This window comes from Pogoniulus pusillus, chromosome Z, assembly GCF_015220805.1.
Source record: "Pogoniulus pusillus isolate bPogPus1 chromosome Z, bPogPus1.pri, whole genome shotgun sequence".
Classification (NCBI taxonomy): domain Eukaryota; kingdom Metazoa; phylum Chordata; class Aves; order Piciformes; family Lybiidae; genus Pogoniulus; species Pogoniulus pusillus.
Window position 1 is genome coordinate 106,500,644 of NC_087309.1, and position 18,036 is coordinate 106,518,679.

At 45.8% G+C, this 18,036-nt stretch overlaps 1 protein-coding gene across 1 annotated transcript; it reads left to right on the plus strand.

Moving 5' to 3' along the window:
- Positions 1-16,035: 16,035 nt before the first annotated feature.
- Positions 16,036-17,586, plus strand: LOC135192991 (inositol 1,4,5-trisphosphate receptor-interacting protein-like 1). The gene has a single exon (XM_064176382.1). It carries the CDS (start codon positions 16,036-16,038, stop codon positions 17,584-17,586), a length of 1,551 nt encoding a protein of 516 aa, XP_064032452.1.
- The last annotated feature ends 450 nt before the right edge of the window (positions 17,587-18,036 follow it).

The window sequence follows — 18,036 nt, forward strand, 5'->3', positions numbered from 1 at the left end:
CAGGAAAAGACTGGATGAGGCACTTAGTGCCATGGTCTAGTTGATTGGTTAGGGCTGGGTGATAGGTTGGAATGGATGATCTTGGATGTCTCTTCCAACCTGGTTGATTCTATGATTCTATGATACTATGGTCTAGTTGACTAGATAGGGCTTGGTGGTAGGTTGGACTGGATGACCTTGGTAATCTCTTCCAACCTGGCTGATTCTATGATTCTGTGATCTGGGTCTTTTTTGGTCTGTGGAAGAGATGAATTAGAGAGGATCTAAGAAATGTTTGTAAATATATTAGGGCTGAATGTAAAGAGGGAGAAGACAGACTCTTCTCACTTCTGTCCTCTGACAGGAGAAGTGGTAACTCAATCTCTGGAGGTCTCTTACAATCCTCTAACATCCTGTTTCATGATTTTAGCTGGCAGCAGCAGCAGCAAAAATCACTCCTCTGTGAAATGTGACAATAGCCAAACAACAGAAAGTGTGTCTGTGAACTCTTCTGTGCACACACGCAGCCCTTTCAGGACGCAGGCTCAATAGTGCAAATATAGAACTAACTAACATTAGCTCAATTACATGAGGAAAAAACAAGCAGGCGTTTTAGCATGCTAAGTATTTTTAAAGTAGCACCTCACTTAATTTCTCACAGAAAATAACAAATCTGCTCAGAAGTTTTCTGAAAGGCAAACAAGAAATGCTTTTTAGTGGTGGTGTTTTTTTGGTTTTTACTTTTCAATCCTCGATGCCCACTGACACCTAATGGGTAGACAAGGGTGGTGTCATATCATGTTTGGCTCTTTCTGTCAACAAAGATTAACTCCTTGAGGACCAGATCTACCTCTTGTAGAAGATTTAGGGTGATTCCAAAAAGGAACTTCTCAAGGAAGGGGCAAGGAAATTCTTTCATTACTTATCACAGAATACTGCTTCTCCCATACCTAATATTTATTCTAAAGACACACTGACTACTCAGAGAGAGGACAAAACATAAAACTGGCACACCTGAAAACAAAAATTACCAGAAGAATTTCTTGCATTATCATCAGCAGATAGCAGGACCCTATAAGCACAACATTTATTGTATTAAGCTATGAGTTACTTTGGGATTTATTCTATTACGCTATGAGTTACTTTGGGGATGGAATACTTTGTTGGCACTTACATTGTAAGCAGGTGAATTATTTATTCCAACACTTTGTTTCTAGTAAGTGAGAAAAAAAATCAGTGTAATAAGGTACCTGTGTAAATTCTGTGAAATTCTCATATGGGGTGAGAGGATAAGGTATTTCACAGGATGAGTGGGAAGCTACCACCAGGAGAGAACGAAAAACATTTTTGCAAAGATTTATTTATAACCAAATTGCCTTTTTCCCTGAGAAAAGTACAAAGGTACAATACTTACACAGCCCCATAAAAATGAATTGTTTCTTGACAGAATGTGAGCCCTACTCACAGCACACTTCATTCCTAGAAGGCTGTAACAGAGCAGATGCACACAGAGTTATAGGATAAACGGAAGGCTGACAGCTCATTTGAGCAACCTCATTACCTAACACTACTAATAGATTAATTTTGTATAAAGGCCTTGCAAAATATTAACCAAAAAAAAAAAAAAATCAAACCTACAAAATAAACCCAAGTGAAAAAACAGGTCAAAATCAAAATCTATCTTATTTGATGCCTATGAGGACATTTTATCTTCCTTCACACTGACATTTCAAGGGACTATTGCAAGTGTGGGCTAACAGCTCCAGATTCCAGTGTCAGTTATGTCCCAGGATCACTGTCAGCATTTGCCTGATAATTTTCACTTCATTTCACTTTGCTTGTTCTTCAGTGGAATTTTTCTTCTCCTTCTGCACTGGAAGACTTTCTGCTATGCGGCCTTGGTGCCGCCATGCTGCTAGCAGCGTCTGATGCTACGTTATATAATAGAGCCAATGAAATCAACTGTGCTGAGGAGTCTATATCCTTCCTCTCTGCTTGGAATGCTCTCCTAGCATTGCACTATGCATTGCAGTTTGGCAAACTGTCTCTCTGCTGCAGAGGAGCCAAAGAAAAATGCCACCTAAGGATGAAAAGAACAGGGTGAATATAAGCCAGCCTCCAGGATAGCTGTACATCAGCCAGCAGCGCAGCCAGACCAGCAGAAGAGGGCATCTGCCAGATGAGAACCCAGATGTCGCTGAGGGGAAAGCCCAACACCACCAACAAAACATTCCACAATTCCTAATCCTGTCTCTGGACCACAGAGTTGACAATTTATCACTTCAGCTGTCACAGGCACTGGTGTTAACAGATTAAGGGCAGGAGTTTTTAATAACATCTGCCATTATTCTCTTCTTGTGCTATTTTGAAGCAAGCTAGAATGTTTTGGTAAAAAAACTAGATAACGGGCAGTGAAATGAAAAACTATTGTGTCTCCTTCTCTCACAGTCACGCTGAGAACTCTGGGAAGAAGAAGTAAACATTCTCCATTTTGTCTTTCATTTTCTGCCTTTGCCTTCAGACCTAGTCACATCTCATTAACCTTGCTCCCACTAACCTTGCTCCCTAACCTCTTGGCTGCACCTCTCTTCTTCCTGAGAACTGGGGTAAGGTTGAGAGGGCCAGGGGAGTTGTTGGGGTGGTTAGAGAGCCCCTCCTGGGGACTCAGGTTTCTGGGAGGGGAGTTGTGCTTTTGTATTGTTTATCCTTTGTATATTTCTGTATATAACTGTATATATTGTAAATAGCGGCCTGTGTATTTGCTGCTGTAAAATAAATAGCTTCATTTATATTCCCAGAGGCCATCTGAGTTAGCTGGGGCAATTCCAAAAGTGTGTGGGGGTGGGTAAGAGCCCAAACCATCACATTTTTAATTGGCGCCCAACGTGGGGCTAGATTTTTTGAGTGACTGGTAATTAACTCTGGGAATTAAGATGAAGCTAATTAGGCAGGTATTGTACTTGGTGGGGATTATTGTGTGGCCTGTTTTCTGGATTTTTGTGTACAATTGGATCAAAGAACAAATTGGTTATTTCTGGCTTCATGTAGCTTATAAGAACATCAAAGCTAAGCGTTCAAGCATTTTCTGGAGCTGGGGCGATTTTATCCTTGGTTATGCTGGTTTTAATATCTCTGAAAACCTTACCAGTAATATTACGGGAGCTCCCATCAACAATGTGACAATCAATCAAAATTCTGCTTTATCTACATCTTTGATGCAAATAATTCAGCCTAAGACTGGGATTCCAGATGTTTGTTTAGCAAATTGCTCGTGCAAAACTGTTCTAATTCTCTCAGTTTTTAATGTATGTCTCATGGGATTAATATTCATATTAATTTTGCCATTATTTGTGAAAAATTCAAAACCAGGTTATGTAAGAACTAGGAAAAATTCTGTGTTTCAGAAGCAGTCTCTTTCACAGCAAAACAAGGGAACACGGTTATCTGCTTCCCCCTTGCCAGCCTCTCCTCCCTCCTCTCCAAAATCTGGGAACACGGCCAATGTTCCTGCCAGTAATATAAACAATAAGGATAACAACAACAATCCGCAGAGTTTGGCAGGAGTCCCAGGAGCACAGGCAGGTACCCAAAATCAGAATGTTCCTAGCAACAATGATAACACATCAGGGTTGGCAGGCATCCCAGGAGGACAGGCAAATAATCCCACTAATGCTAATAACACTGCTAATGCTGGTAACGCTAGCCCAGTCAGTCCAAATCCTAATGACACCAGCTCAGCCAATTCAAATCCCCAGCCAACAGACCAGAATCAGAGCCCTGTTAAAAGTCAGGCAGATTTGAACTCACAAGCTCCAGGTCAGACCCCTAATAATTCAAACCCTCCAGCAGACACGTCCAAATCTGTTGCTGCTCAGGCCCTTATGGCACCTGCTAAGGCAAAAGCTAAGACAAAGTGTGGTTCACAGGAGGATGTAAGACAGGGGACCTCTGGTGATCAGCAAGAAGAGGAAGAGGAGACAGTTAGTCTGCGAGACCTTGCAAATGTGTTGAGACATCAATACTCAAATGAGAAGAGTGCTGTGAGGTTGGCTGCCAAGAGAGAGGATGGTTCCAATGAGTTTAAGAGTGCTATGAGGAAGGTTCTGTTTGGCCAGGGACAACCAGATCAACAAGAGCAAGAGGAGGAAGATGACATCCAGGGCTCCAAGGATCCACTCAGAGAGGTCAGGGAAGTTAGAAAGGAATACTCAAGGGAATCAGGTGAGCCAATCCTAAGCTGGCTAGTGAGATGCCGTGGCATTGGTGCTAATGCTCTGCAGGTAGGAGACAAGTCTGCTAAGCAGCTGGGACCACTCACCAAGGAGAGTGGAGTGGACAAATACCTGGCAAGTCCTCTTGGTAGGGTTAGCTTGTGGACACGCCTTCTATTGGCTGTGGCTATGAGATATCCTTTCCGAGATGATTTGCCATGGGCTGCCAAGAAGTGGAACACCATTGAGCAGGGAATTAAGCTCCTGAAGGAGTTTGCTGTGAAGGAAGTGCTTTATGGAGATCATGGCACACATGAGCCTGACTATATTCCTTTGGGAACAGGTCTCATGAAGAAGCTGATTAAGCTTGCTCCTTCATCCTATGCTAACATCTTAGCCAGTAAGTTTCTAGCAAGGAGTGATAATGGAAGGTCTTTCACTGTTGGTGAATTCACTGACCAGCTCAGGCAGATTGAGGACAGCTTGTCACATTCTGGTCTAGTCTCTGCCATACAAACTATGACCACAGAGATGAAAGGGATAAAAGATGGTATTAGAGATGGCATCAAAGAGAGCATGAAAGAACTGAAGGATGATCTTAAAAATATTACCAATCTGGTAAAGGATACCATCCCTGCATCATCTGAATGGGTGCATGTTTCTGCAATCAGGAACAGACGCCCACCTCCTGCAAGGCAATTCCAGCCCAGGAGGAGACAAATTCCACCTAGACATCAGCAATCACGTGCGTCACTGTGGATACTTCTGCGTGACACATATGGTGAGAACATGAACAAGTGGGATGGTAAACCTACTTCAGCTCTTTCAAAGAGAGTCAGGGATCTGCAGACTGGCAGAAACAGAGGCAACAATGCCCGGAAAGTAGCTGTCACTTCTTCAGCTCCTGAGAGCAACTGCAATTGTTCCAACAGTTGCAATTCCTCTCACAACAACACCAATCATTGTGTACACCCCACATGCCATGTTCAGCATTAGGGGTGCCCTGCCTCCAGCCAGGAGGAGGAAAAGGATAGTGGAGAGAACCGAATCTATTGGAATGTATTCATTAGGTGGCCTGGCAGTTCAAAAGTTCGGAAATACAGGGCTTTAGTTGACACAGGTGCTCAGTGTACTTTATTGCCATCAAATTGTAAAGGGACAGAGTCCATATCTATTTTTGGAATCACTGGTGGATCTCAAGAGTTAACTAAGATACAGGCTTTAACTTGTAACGAGTGGAAGACACATACTACAGTAACTGGTCCTGATGCGCCTTGCATTTTGGGAATTGACTTTTTGAGACAAGGTTGTTTCAAAGATCCTAAGGGTCACAAATGGGCTTTTGGAATAGCATCTGTAGAGATTGAGGATGATAAATTGAAATTGTCTATTAGACCTGAACTTTCTGATGAATCTGCAGTTGTGGGACATCATGACATAGAGGACCTGGAAGTGCCAATTGCAACTCAAACTGTTCATCACAGGCAGTACAGAACTAACTGTGACTCTTTGTTGCCCATTCATCAGCTGATTCATCAACTGGAGGATCAGGCTGTTATCGAGAAAGCTCATTCACCTTTCAACAGTCCCATCTGGCCTGTGCGCAAAGCTAATGGTGACTGGAGACTCACAGTAGACTTCCGTGCCCTCAACGAGGTGACGCCACCCATGAGCGCAGCTGTGCCGGACATGCTGGAACTCCAGTACGAACTGGAATCGAAGGAGGCTAAATGGTATGCAACCATAGACATTGCTAATGCTTTCTTCTCTATTCCCATAGCAAAGGAGTGCAGGCCCCAGTTTGCATTCACCTGGAGAGGAATCCAGTACCAGTTCAATCGTTTGCCTCAGGGGTGGAAACACAGCTCAACCATCTGTCATTCAGTCATCCACAATGCACTGGAGAAAGGTAAAGCTCCAGAGCACATCCAGTACATCGACGACATCATTGTGTGGGGCCAAACTGCTGAGGAAGTCTTCGAGAAAGGTAACAAAGTCATTGACATTCTGTTGCAAGCAGGTTTTGCCATTAAGAGAGACAAGGTCAAAGGACCTGCCAAAGAAATTCAGTTTCTGGGAGTGCGGTGGCAGGATGGTCGCCGTTACATTCCTCAGGATGTGATTAACAAAGTCTCTACCATGGCAGTTCCCACCAGTAAGAAGGACACACTTACTTTTCTTGGTGTAGTGGGATTTTGGAGACTACACATTCCTGATTTCAGTCAGATTGTCAAACCTCTGCATGATGTGACTCGTAGGAGAAACAATTTTGAGTGGGGATTTGAAGAACAAGCAGCCTTTGATCAGATCAAACGAGAAATAGTCCATGCAGTGGGCTTGGGACCTGTGAGATCTGGTCCGGACATTAAGAACATTCTGTACACGGCTGCCAGTGACAATGGTCCAACTTGGAGTCTTTGGCAGAGAGCTCCAAATGAGACACGTGGTCATCCACTTGGTTTCTGGGGACGTTGTTACAGAGGTTCAGAGACAAATTATACCGCAACTGAGAAAGAGATATTAGCAGCCTATGAGGGAGTGAAAGCAGCTTCTGAAGTGATTGGAACTGAGTCACAATTGCTTTTAGCTCCTAGACTGCCAGTTCTAAACTGGATGTTCAAAGGCAAAGGTTCATCACCACATCATGCCACAGATGCAACCTGGTCTAAATGGATGGCTTTGATAACCCAACGAGCACGAATGGGTAATCTTGACCGACCTGGTCTGGTGGAGGTGATCACCAACTGGCCGGAAGGCACAGACTGTTCCAAACCTCCGGAGGAGAAAATAACTCGTGCTGAGGAAGCTCCTCCCTATGGTGATCTCTCTGATCAGGAAAAGAACTATGCTTTGTTCACAGATGGTTCCTGTCGTCTTGTTGGGAACAAGCGAATATGGAAGTCAGCGGTTTGGAGTCCAACCAGGAGAGTTACCGAAACGAAAGATGGAGAAGGAGAATCCAGTCAGTTCGCTGAGGTAAAAGCTGTCCAACTTGCTCTTGATGTGGCTGAACATGAAAATTGGCCTATCCTTTATCTCTACACCGACTCATGGATGGTAGCCAATGCTCTATGGGGTTGGCTAAAGGACTGGAAGAAGAATGGTTGGCAGAGGAAAGGAAAGCCTATTTGGTGTGCTGATCTATGGCAGGACATTGATGCATGGCTGGAGAAAATTCCAGTGAAGGTGCGGCACGTAGACGCACACATGCCTAAGAGCAGAGCTACTGAGGAACATCAACATAACCAGAAGGCAGATCAAGCTGCTAAGATTGCTCAAGTTGATACCAACTCTAACCTTGACATCGACCTTGATTGGAAACACCGAGGTGAACTGTTTTTAGCTCGGTGGGCCCATGACTCATTCGGACATCAGGGCAGAGATGGAATATACCGATGGGCTCGTGATAGGTCAATTGACTTGTCCATGGACGCTATCACCCAAGTCATTTATGACTGTGACATTTGTGCTGCTATTAAGCAGGCTAAGCAAATTAAGCCCTTATGGTGTGGTGAGAGATGGTCAAAGTACAAGTATGGTGAAGCCTGGCAGATTGACTATATCACTTTACCTCGATCTCGTCCTGGCAAGCAGTATGTGCTAACGATGGTAGAAGCCAGCACTGGATGGTTGGAAACCTATCCAGTTCCACATGCTACTGCACGTAACACCATTCTTGGCTTGGAGAGACAGATCATGTGGAGACATGGGACTCCAAAGAGAATCAAGTCAGACAATGGTACTCATTTCAAGAACAATCTTGTGAAAAACTGGGCCAAAGAGCATGGTATTGAATGGATCTATCACATACCCTACTATGCACCAGCTTCAGGGAAGATTGAATGCTACAATGGTTTGCTGAAAACCAGCCTAAAAGCCATGGGGGGTGGAACTCTGAAAAACTGGGACAAACATTTAGCACAAGCTACCTGTTTGGTAAATAGTAGAGGTTCAGTAAACAGAGCAGGACCTGCACAATCAGATTTGGTCCAAACAGTAGACGGTGATAAAGCTCCTGTTGTACGTGAAAAGAATCTGTTAGGGAAAACTGTTTGGGTATTTTCACCTTCGGGCGAAGGGAAACCTGTCCGAGGGGTGGTGTCTGCTGAAGGTCCTGGTCATACATACTGGGTAATGCAGGAGAATGGTGAAATCCAGTGTATTCCACAGAGAAATCTAACCTTAGCTGAGAGAGTTTAAATTCAGAGTGTATAATACAAGTCCGTAGGAGTTTTCTGTTCTAGGTACCATCGGCGCCCAACACTGGAAGAATCTACTGAGAGAAATCAACAGTACGTGAGCACGAACCCAATGTCACCTGGGAGTCCCTGTTCTGAGCTTTTGAATCACCTACATCTGATTGAAGTGTGAACTGAACTTGTATATATTGTTTTAGTGTAAATATTGGTTTAGATTAGATTGGATAATTCTCAGCGATACTCTGAGCGAAGTAGACAAGGGGTGGATTGTACTAGTTAGAAGCAAGCTAGAATGTTTTGGTAAAAGAACTAGATAACGGGCAGTGAAATGAAAAACTATTGTGTCTCCTTCTCTCACAGTCACGCTGAGAATTCTGGGAAGAAGAAGTAAACATTCTCCATTTTGTCTTTCATTTTCTGCCTTTGCCTTCAGACCTAGTCACATCTCATTAACCTTGCTCCCACTAACCTTGCTCCCTAACCTCTTGGCTGCACCTCTCTTCTTTCTGAGAACTGGGGTAAGGTTGAGAGGGCCAGGGGAGTTGTTGGGGTGGTTAGAGAGCCCCTCCTGGGGACTCAGGTTTCTGGGAGTTGTGCTTTTGTATATTTCTGTATATAACTGTATATATTGTAAATAGCTGCCTGTGTATTTGCTGCTGTAAAATAAATAGCTTCATTTCTATTCCCAGAGGCCATCCGAGTTAGCTGGGGCAATTCCAAAAGTGTGGGGGGGCGGGTAAAAGCCCAAACCATCACACTTCTACTACAAAGTCTATGCTCTTCCCTTTCTGTGCAACCAGAGGAACGAATATGGCAGAAAGTCCATTAGCCCTAACACCTCAGAAAAGTGTACCACACATATTCACCAGGGCAGTCTGAAAAGTGCATGGAGATCACACCAACTTTTTCTACCTCTGCTTCTCCCATGCTTTGGAAAGATATTAAAAGGCAGCCAAGCTTCAAAAATTCTTAGGTCAAGACTGTAGCACATCACTATAACAGTGCACATAGCATATATGAACTATTCAAGTCCAGACACATGCAAATGTAGAGAGATGCACGCAAATGTATTCCTAGACTTTCAATAAGCCTTTGATACTGTTCCCCACAAAACTCTTGTAGACAAACTGGCTACTCATGGCTTGGATGAGCACACTGTCTCCTGGACAAAGCACTGGCTGGACAGGAGGGCCCAGAGAGTGGTGGTCAATGGAGTTAAATCCTGCTGGTGGCCAGTCACTAGTGGTGCTCCTCAGGGGTCTCTTGTCTTGGGACCACTTCTTTTTAACGCCTTTATTAACAACCTTGACTCAGGCATAGAGAGCCATTGGTAAGTTTGCAGAGGACAACAAGTTAGGTGGCAGTGCTGATTTGTAATGAGGGTAGAGAGTCTCTACAGAGGGACTTGGACAGGCTAGATCAATGGGCCAGCATTAATGGGATGGGTTTCAAGAAGGCCAAATGCCAGGTCCTGCACTTGGGTCACAACAACCCCAAGCAATGCTACAGGCTTGGGGCAGTATGGCTGGAGAGCTGCCTGGCAGAAAGGGATCTGGGGGTTGCAAGAGACAGGCAGCTGAATATGAGGCAGCAGTGTGCCCAGGTGGCCAAGGAGGCCAATGGCATTCTGGCTTGTATTAAAAATGCTGTGGACAGTAGGAGTAGGAAGGTGATTGGACCCTTGGACTCTGCTCTGGTGAGGCCACACCTCAAGTACTGTGTTCAGTTTTGGGCACCACAATACAAGAGAGATGTCGAGGTGCTGGAGTGGGTCCAGAGGAGGGCAAAGAAGCTGGTGAAGGGCCTAGAGAATCCTCATATGTTTTATGAGGAGCGACTGAGGGAACAGGGGCTGTTAAGTTTGAAAAAGAAGAGGCTGAGGGAAGACCTCATCGCTGTCTACAACTACCACAACAAACTCCTGGCAAAGCTGGCAGCTCATGGCTTGAACAGATTCACTCTGATATGGGTCAAGAACTGGCTGGAAGGCCAGGACCAGAGAGTGGTGGTGAATGGTGCCACATCCAGTTGGCAGCCACTCAGTAGTGGTCTTCCCCAAGGGTCAGTGCTGGGCCCAGTTCTGTTCAACATCGTTGTTGATGATCTGGATGAGGGGATTGAGTCCAGCATCAGTAAGTTTGCAGATGAAACCACGCTAGGAGCAGGTATGGATCTGTTGGAAGGTAGGAGAGCCCTGCAGAGGGACCTCGACAGGCTGGATGGGAGGATAGAGGTCAATGGGATGAGATGTAACAAGGCCAAGTGCAGGGTTCTGCACTTTGGCCACAACAACCCCAAGCAGCACTACAGGCTGGGGACAAAGTGGCTGGAGAAAAGCCAGGAATAAAGGGACCTGGGGGTACTGGTAGATAGTAGCTGAAGATGAGCCAGCAGTGTGCCCAGGTGGCCAAGAGAGCCAATGGCATCCTGGCCTGTATCAGGAACAGTGTGGCCAGTAGGACGAGGGAGATAATTCTTACCCTGTACTCAACACTGGTCAGGCCACATCTTGAGTGCTGTGTCCAGTTCTGGGCCCCTCAATTCAAGAGAGATGTTGAGGTGCTGGAACGTGTCCAGAGAAGGGCATCAAGGCTGGGGAGGGGCCTGGAACACAAACCCTATGGGGAGATGCTGAGGGAGCTGGGGTTGTTTAGCCTGCAGAAGAGGAGGCTCAGGGGTGACCTCACTGCTGTCTACAACTACCTGAAGGGAGGCTGTAGCCAGGTGGGGGTTGGTCTCTTCTGCCAGGCAACCAGCAACAGAACAAAGGAAAGGCCTCAAGCTGAGACTGGGTAGGTTTAGATTGGACATTAGGAAAAAGCTTTTCAGGGACAGAGTGGTCAGGCACTGCTATGAGCTGCTCAGGGAGGTGGTTGAGTCACCGACCCCGGATATATTTAAGTGTTTGGATGTGGTGCTTAGGGATATGGTTTAGGGTGAATCTTGATTAATTAGTACTGATTAGAAGTCATTAACCAACTTTTCACCTGGTTACCTACTTCAAGAAAAAGTTCACATCAACAATTCTAGGGGGACCTCATAGCTACCTTCCAGGACCCAAAGGGATCCTACAGAATGGCTGGAGAGGGACTTTTCATCAGATTGTCTAGCAATAGGACAAGAGGTTTAAGGTGAGAGAGAGAAGGTTTAGACTGGATATTATGAAGAAGTTCTTCAGTACAAGTGTGATGAGACTCTGGAATAGGCTGCCAAGGGAGGTTGTGGATACCTCCTCCCTGGGAGTGCTCAAGGCCAGTCTGGATGCGGTCCAGAGCAGCTGAGACTAGTTGAGAGGTGTTCAGGCCCATGGCAGGAACGCTGGAGTAGATGATCTCTAAGGTGCTTTCCAACCCAAGCCATTCTACAATTCTGTGATCCTGTTATGTGCACTTGCTCCACAAAATGGGGAGAATGAAGCTTCTGGAGGTGAACCAGCAGTTGTTGAGTTCTAGGCCACAGGCCATATGCATACCCCCACACTGCTTACTGTAAGAAAGGTAAACACTTACTGAAACAAAACAATTATTTTCACACATACAAGGAAGCCAATTAATGGAAGACTCATTCAAAGATCAGTGTATTTTGCTGTGTTAGAGACACACAAAAAGAACAGTGCAAGGAAGATCCTGGGTCTGATTTAATTAGGTGTTTTTGATTTGTCAGGTTAAAGATGTTTATAAGAAGGCTGTTTAACTGTCTTTGGTTCGAACCTCAAATCCAGGAGGCTGAACTTTTGTGTACACACAGACAGTCTGATTTTCACTACAAGCCTTCCTTCCTTACATAGAATACAGAAGACATTTTCTAAATGAACCTACTTGTTCATGCAGCTGCATGTGCAAACAGATCTGCCACTAACATACTGAATCATAGAACAGAATCAATCATAGAACCATAGAGTCATGATCTGGAATCTAAGTCCCACTTTTGTAACCCAGATCAATCTCCCATGGGATTTTACATTTAGTTGTTCCATCTGCTACTGAATATTCTTAGAAGAACAGAAACAAGCTGCTGCAACAGATATGATGACTGCCATTCAAGGAAAATCATCACATTTGTAATTGTACAAACAAAAGCACTGGTGACACTAATTAACAAGTGTCATCACACAATTAATTGACTGGGGATGTAAAAACCTAGCCCATTATGTACTAGAAGGCATGCCTGACAATACGTACATCATATTTAACAGGTGGCATAGAAAGTGTAAACCTTAACTTTCAAAAAGTAGTCATTTTAACTGCCTGTCAAGGCAAGGATTTCTTAGGACCAAGCCAAGACAGAAGCAGGAGTTTCATTCCACAGCAAAATGCTACGATACCGTGAACTCAGACACCACGATGCCTTCACGGCTTCCTAAAAGTGCCTCACACTGCACTGCAATGCAAGCCTGGATTAGCGAAGCACACCATGGCATTCCTATTGGTCATAATATACAAGATCCAAATGATGACACCTATGCACTTGCAGCTCTTGTAAGGAATTCTAACAGAAAAAGAAGATGACTTCATTCTTTCCCCCATACAGAAACGTGAAATGAAAGAGATTATAGCTCGGAGGGAAGCATTTCCCACAAACAGTGCGGCAGCTTAAAGCACAGAGATCTACCCTGCTAAAAAGACTTCCAAACAGACACTGGCGAGTAGTTCTCTTATTACTCCTTATCTTGAAGGATATATATTGACCAACAGTTACTATCTTTTCAGACTCCTTCAGCCATTATTTCAGGAAACAAAAAAGGACAGTAAGTTCTTGGTAATGATAATTGTATAAAGAAAAAGTAATTTAATTAAGCTTCTGTAGCATTATCTCCTCAGCCACATGTGTATTACCTTTATTATCAGGAAGAGAAGCACTTGCATTACTCAAAGGCATGCGGTATCTATCCACCAGAACTCACAAACTACTCTTTTTGCTGTAGAACTGAAGCAGCGACTGAAACGTCCTGATCTTCAACAGAGGAAAAGGAAGGACAAAGTTGTGTTCTATGCCCTCATTCCTAAAATATTTATAGGTATTTAATGTCACTAAAAGTCAGCAGGTTGCTTTGTTTTATATGTTACATGTGTAGTTGAAAACATCTAAGACTGCCAGAGGAAAACATGGATGAAATGAAAAGCCTCATGCCAAAAGAAGTTACTTTTATGCCACTAGCTTTTTTTATTTTCTTTTATTTCAACCTTTGAAACTGGAATTCACAACAAATTTATGTCATAGAATTTCACAGTTTTAAAATTATACTGAATCCTAAAATGTGAAGACCAGCCAAAATCTGCAATTTAATTGTAATTTCCCCCTTTTCACCATATAAATGAAATTAAAACAGAACATAAGAGAAATCTAAAACAAAGACATGAATTAAACTCAAAGGCACGACTCTTACATCCCCCACTCAGCTCAGTATGGCAATGGTTCACTTCTATGTAAGCACAGTACTCCTGATGGACTTCAGGAAAACCTCCATATTCAACAAAATCTCAAAATCCCTTAAATGTGCAACTGGATCAGTCCCTAAGCACTGACTCAGTTTTAAAAGGTTCCTAAAGGCACATTCAGTGCAAATAAAAGACTCAGCAGCATCTAACACCTGTTAACAAAACAGATGCCACGAAGTGACCAAGCCATTTCAAAGTGAGAGTAAGGCACTCGTACACAAAGTTTTGCAACACAGAAAATAACACATCCCCAATGAAGCAAAACCAGCACCCCAGAGACCAGCTTTGATACCCAGAAGGACATGCAGTGCTGCCTCCACTGGCACACATTTTTAACCACGTAGACCATGTATACCTTCTACCTTAATGATGTTGTCAAACTTACTTTCTCATTTCCTCATTCTTAACATTGGAATTTCATGTTCTGCTAGTAAATTAGTTTAAAGAAGTGACACTTTACAGGAAATTAAGAGATGGGTGACAACAAACTCTTCATGAGAAAATGGCAATTACTGCACTGTCCTACGCCATTAAAGTGCAATTTTACCTAATCCAAGTAATTCTGGATCATTTAATAACCAAGGAGGAAAAACAAGCAAAGGAACAAAAAATCATGCATAGAGTGAACAGAGTAGCAAAAGATGAGGGAAAGGCAGAGGTGCTTAACACCTTCTTTGACACCATCTTCAATAGTGGGACAGGTTGTCTCCAGGTCAGCTGGCCTCCTGAACTGCCAGATGGAGCTGGGAACCAAGATAGTCCCCCTGTAATCTGGGAGGAAGCAGTAAGGGACCTGCTGAGCCACCTGGATCCTCACAAGTTCATGGGACCAGACGGGATCCATTCTAGGGTGCTGAGAGAGCTGGCAGATGAGCTGGCCAAGCTGCTATCCATCATTTATCAATACTTTTGGATCACTGGAGAGGTGTCTGAAGACTGGAAGCTGGCCTACGTGATGCCTATACACAAGAAGGCCCAGAAGGAGGCACATTACAGACCTGTCAGCCTGACCTCAATTGCAGGCAAGGGTATGGAACAGGTTGTCTTGAGTATCACCACAAAGCACCTACAGAACGGCCAAGGGATCAGGCCCAGCAAGCATGGGCTTAGAAAGGACAGGTCTTGCCTGACCACATTGATCTCCTTTTATGATCAGGTTACCCATACCTCCCATTGGGCATCCACAAGAAATTCTACCCCTCCACAGTACTGCACGTGGCCTGTGCAGGCAGAACGTGTGAAGTGGGTTCCTTGGTCCGCAGCAGAGAGTCACAGGCAAAGTAAGCGATTGGAGCCCTACCACGCTACCCTTGGGCAATGCCAGACAGGTGGCAAGACCTCTGATCAGTGTGGCTCTAACTCAAGGCACACACTCATTCTGTCTGTGCCACGTTCCAGAGAAGCAGTGGCCTAACAGCAGCTGTGTAGTGGAAGCAGCATTTGGGACACCTGCAGTGCAAATGCAATGACAACTTATGGCCAAAGACTGACAAGACACCACCAACATGCCACCACTGGTGTGCTGAAGGCACCGAGAGCACAGCCACTACCACAATCACAGAGGCCAGCACCACGGGAGAAGAGTGCACCTCTGTGGATGGCACCACGAGGAGCAACAACACATCCAGGGGTCACATCACCTGGGCCGAGTTTCATAAGGCTTTATGAGCGCTGCTGTCTGCCAGGTAAGGTGAATCACAGGGCACCCTGTCCTCCAAGCTGTGTTTCCAGAGTGCAGGGGTCAGGGCTCTGGCTGCCTTGGGTGGCTGTGAGTCACTCAGCTGGGCCAAGGCTGCAGTGGGCCTTTGGGCGTGGCAGGTTGGCACGGCAACTCCACCTGACATTGTGACATCACAATGGTAGGGGGGATATAAATGCTGCAGCAAGCAGCAGTGCCTCAGTAGAGCTTGGACTAATGGTGAGTGTGGGTTCAGGGAGGGGAGGCTGGAGGGAGGGCCAAGGCAGAGAGCTGGCTCCCTGGTGGGAGGCCTTGCCCTGCTCTGGGGGACCAGGTGCTCACAGGACCACCTTGAGATAAGTGCTGCCGATGCTGGAGCTGCATGTAGGGCCCTTGGTGTACAACAGCTGCCTGTAGCCCTTGAGGTCCTACCTGTGCCCTGTTCCCTGCACCTTCTGTGCTTGCTCTTCACCACCAAGTCCCTCCTTCCCAACCTCACTGAATCCTTGCTTTCCCTTCTCCTGCAGGCCATGGCTTCTACAAAAGTCATTGCTTTGCTTTTGCAAAGCCTCATCCTTTTCGTGGTGAAGGTTCATGAGGAGCTCGATGAGGCCACAAGTGACAACATGAGGGAGCATGAGATGGAGATCAACCAGGAGATGACTCGGATGATGGAGGAGATGGAGAGGAGAAGCCGAGTGCAGTCGAGCGTCGTGCCCCTGGTCCTGCAGGAGTGGCTTGAAGGGCACAGTATCCTGGCCTGGGAAGCTGTGCTCTTTGCTGCCATTGCTGCAGGCCTTATCCTCCTCTTTTGGCTCTGCTGGTGGCTCTTGGAAAAGATCCCTGAGCGTGACTCCGGCTACATCACATACGAGACCTCAGACATGAGCACAGATAAGGAGGACGAGGAAGAAAGTGATGGGGAAGGTCCTGAAGAGTTGCAGGAAGGAGACAGGAATTCTGCCAGGCACATTGAATGGCCAGTAGAGAAAATGCTGTCCAGGAGCCCGGTGGTGATGCAGGTGGTGGACAACCTCGTGCAGGTCATGCAGGAGCAGTTGTCAAACAGTTTCATGCCAATGCTGCAGCCTCCCATTGGTGTGGGCAGCACCTTTGAAGGCTGGAGTCCTTATGAGGCTGACGATGTTATCTACCACTTGCTTTTGCCCCTGAAGCCCCCCACTGGGCATGACTTCCACCTACAGTGGGTCAACAGGGGTCCCAGTCCAGCCAGGGACTCCCTTATCCGTGTGGAAGTCCAATGCAGCTGTGGAGTACCGAACATGCTATGCTTTCTCCACAGCAGTACGAAGCAGCTGAAGACAATGAAGCAGGTACCCAGCACCCTGGACAGACTCTGTACTGGTTCATACCTAGATGTGGAGAAACTTGCAGAGTGGTTCCAGTGCTCTGTGAAGGACGCTTGGGTGGCACTGCATTGGGCACAGTGCTACGAGGTGAAAGTGCTGCCCTACAGCCATCGCTCATGCCTGCTGAAGCTGAAAAGTGCCTCCAGGAATACATTCCTTATTGAGATCCTGTTTGGGGTGCAGCAAGGAGACTCAGACATCTTTCTCAGCAGCCAGAATGCAGGCGACACAGACACTCCCAGCACCCTGTGGACAATGAGCTACGTTGTGGCAGAGGTTAAGTTCTTCAGCCATATGGCCAGAAAGGTCCCGCAGGGCAACTTCCACCTCAAGTGCCTGCATCTCTGCACCAGCGTCCTGGAGGACACAAACTTTACCCCCTACATTTTCAAGACAGTTGTCATGCACCTCCTCAACACCAAACCCGTGTCAGGATGGTGCAGACAGGAATGCATCATGCGGCTGGCAGACATCCTGAGGTACCTGCACTGCTGCCTGCAACACAGAAAGCTTAACTTCTTCTTCTTTGGCAATGCAGAGATGCCCCAGGAGATCATCTTGCCTCCAGACTTCCACACATCTGAGCCACACAACCTCCTGCAGCATCTGGTGCAGAGCCCGGCTGCCCACGCCGAGGCCCTGAGACAGTTTGAGGAGATTATGGAGGAGCTCATGAACAGGCTCTACTATGGGGGCTTAAACAGACTGTAATAGCTGTCATAGAGTGAGCTCTGCCATCACAGCTGTCTGTCACCACCTGGACAGGAACTGTCTTTGCCTCTTCCACAGTATCCATTCCTTCTGGGACCTTTTCTTCTCACCCTACCACTCCCCATCATTTCTGCTACACTGTGGCAAACAGCAGACATGCCTGAGGACTGGACATGCTTGACTCATCTGAGAGCAAACACTTTATGAAGCTGTAACTGAAGGAGGTCAGTGCCAGGTCCAGTGCTGTTCAACATCTTCATCAACAACAGTGATGAGGAGGCAGACAGACAGACAGAGTCTACTCAACAAGTTTGCAACGACACCAAACTGGAAGGCTTGACTGACACATCTGAACGCTGTGCAGCCATTCAGTGAGACTTGGACAGACTGGAGAGCTGAACAAAGGGGAACCTAATGAGGTTCAGCAAAGGTAAGCGCAGAGTCTTGCAC

Excerpts from the sequence above, each read along its gene's own strand:
- LOC135192991 (XM_064176382.1), top strand. The coding sequence starts at position 16,036 with ATGGCTTCTACAAAAGTCATTGCTTTGCTTTTGCAAAGCCTCATCCTT.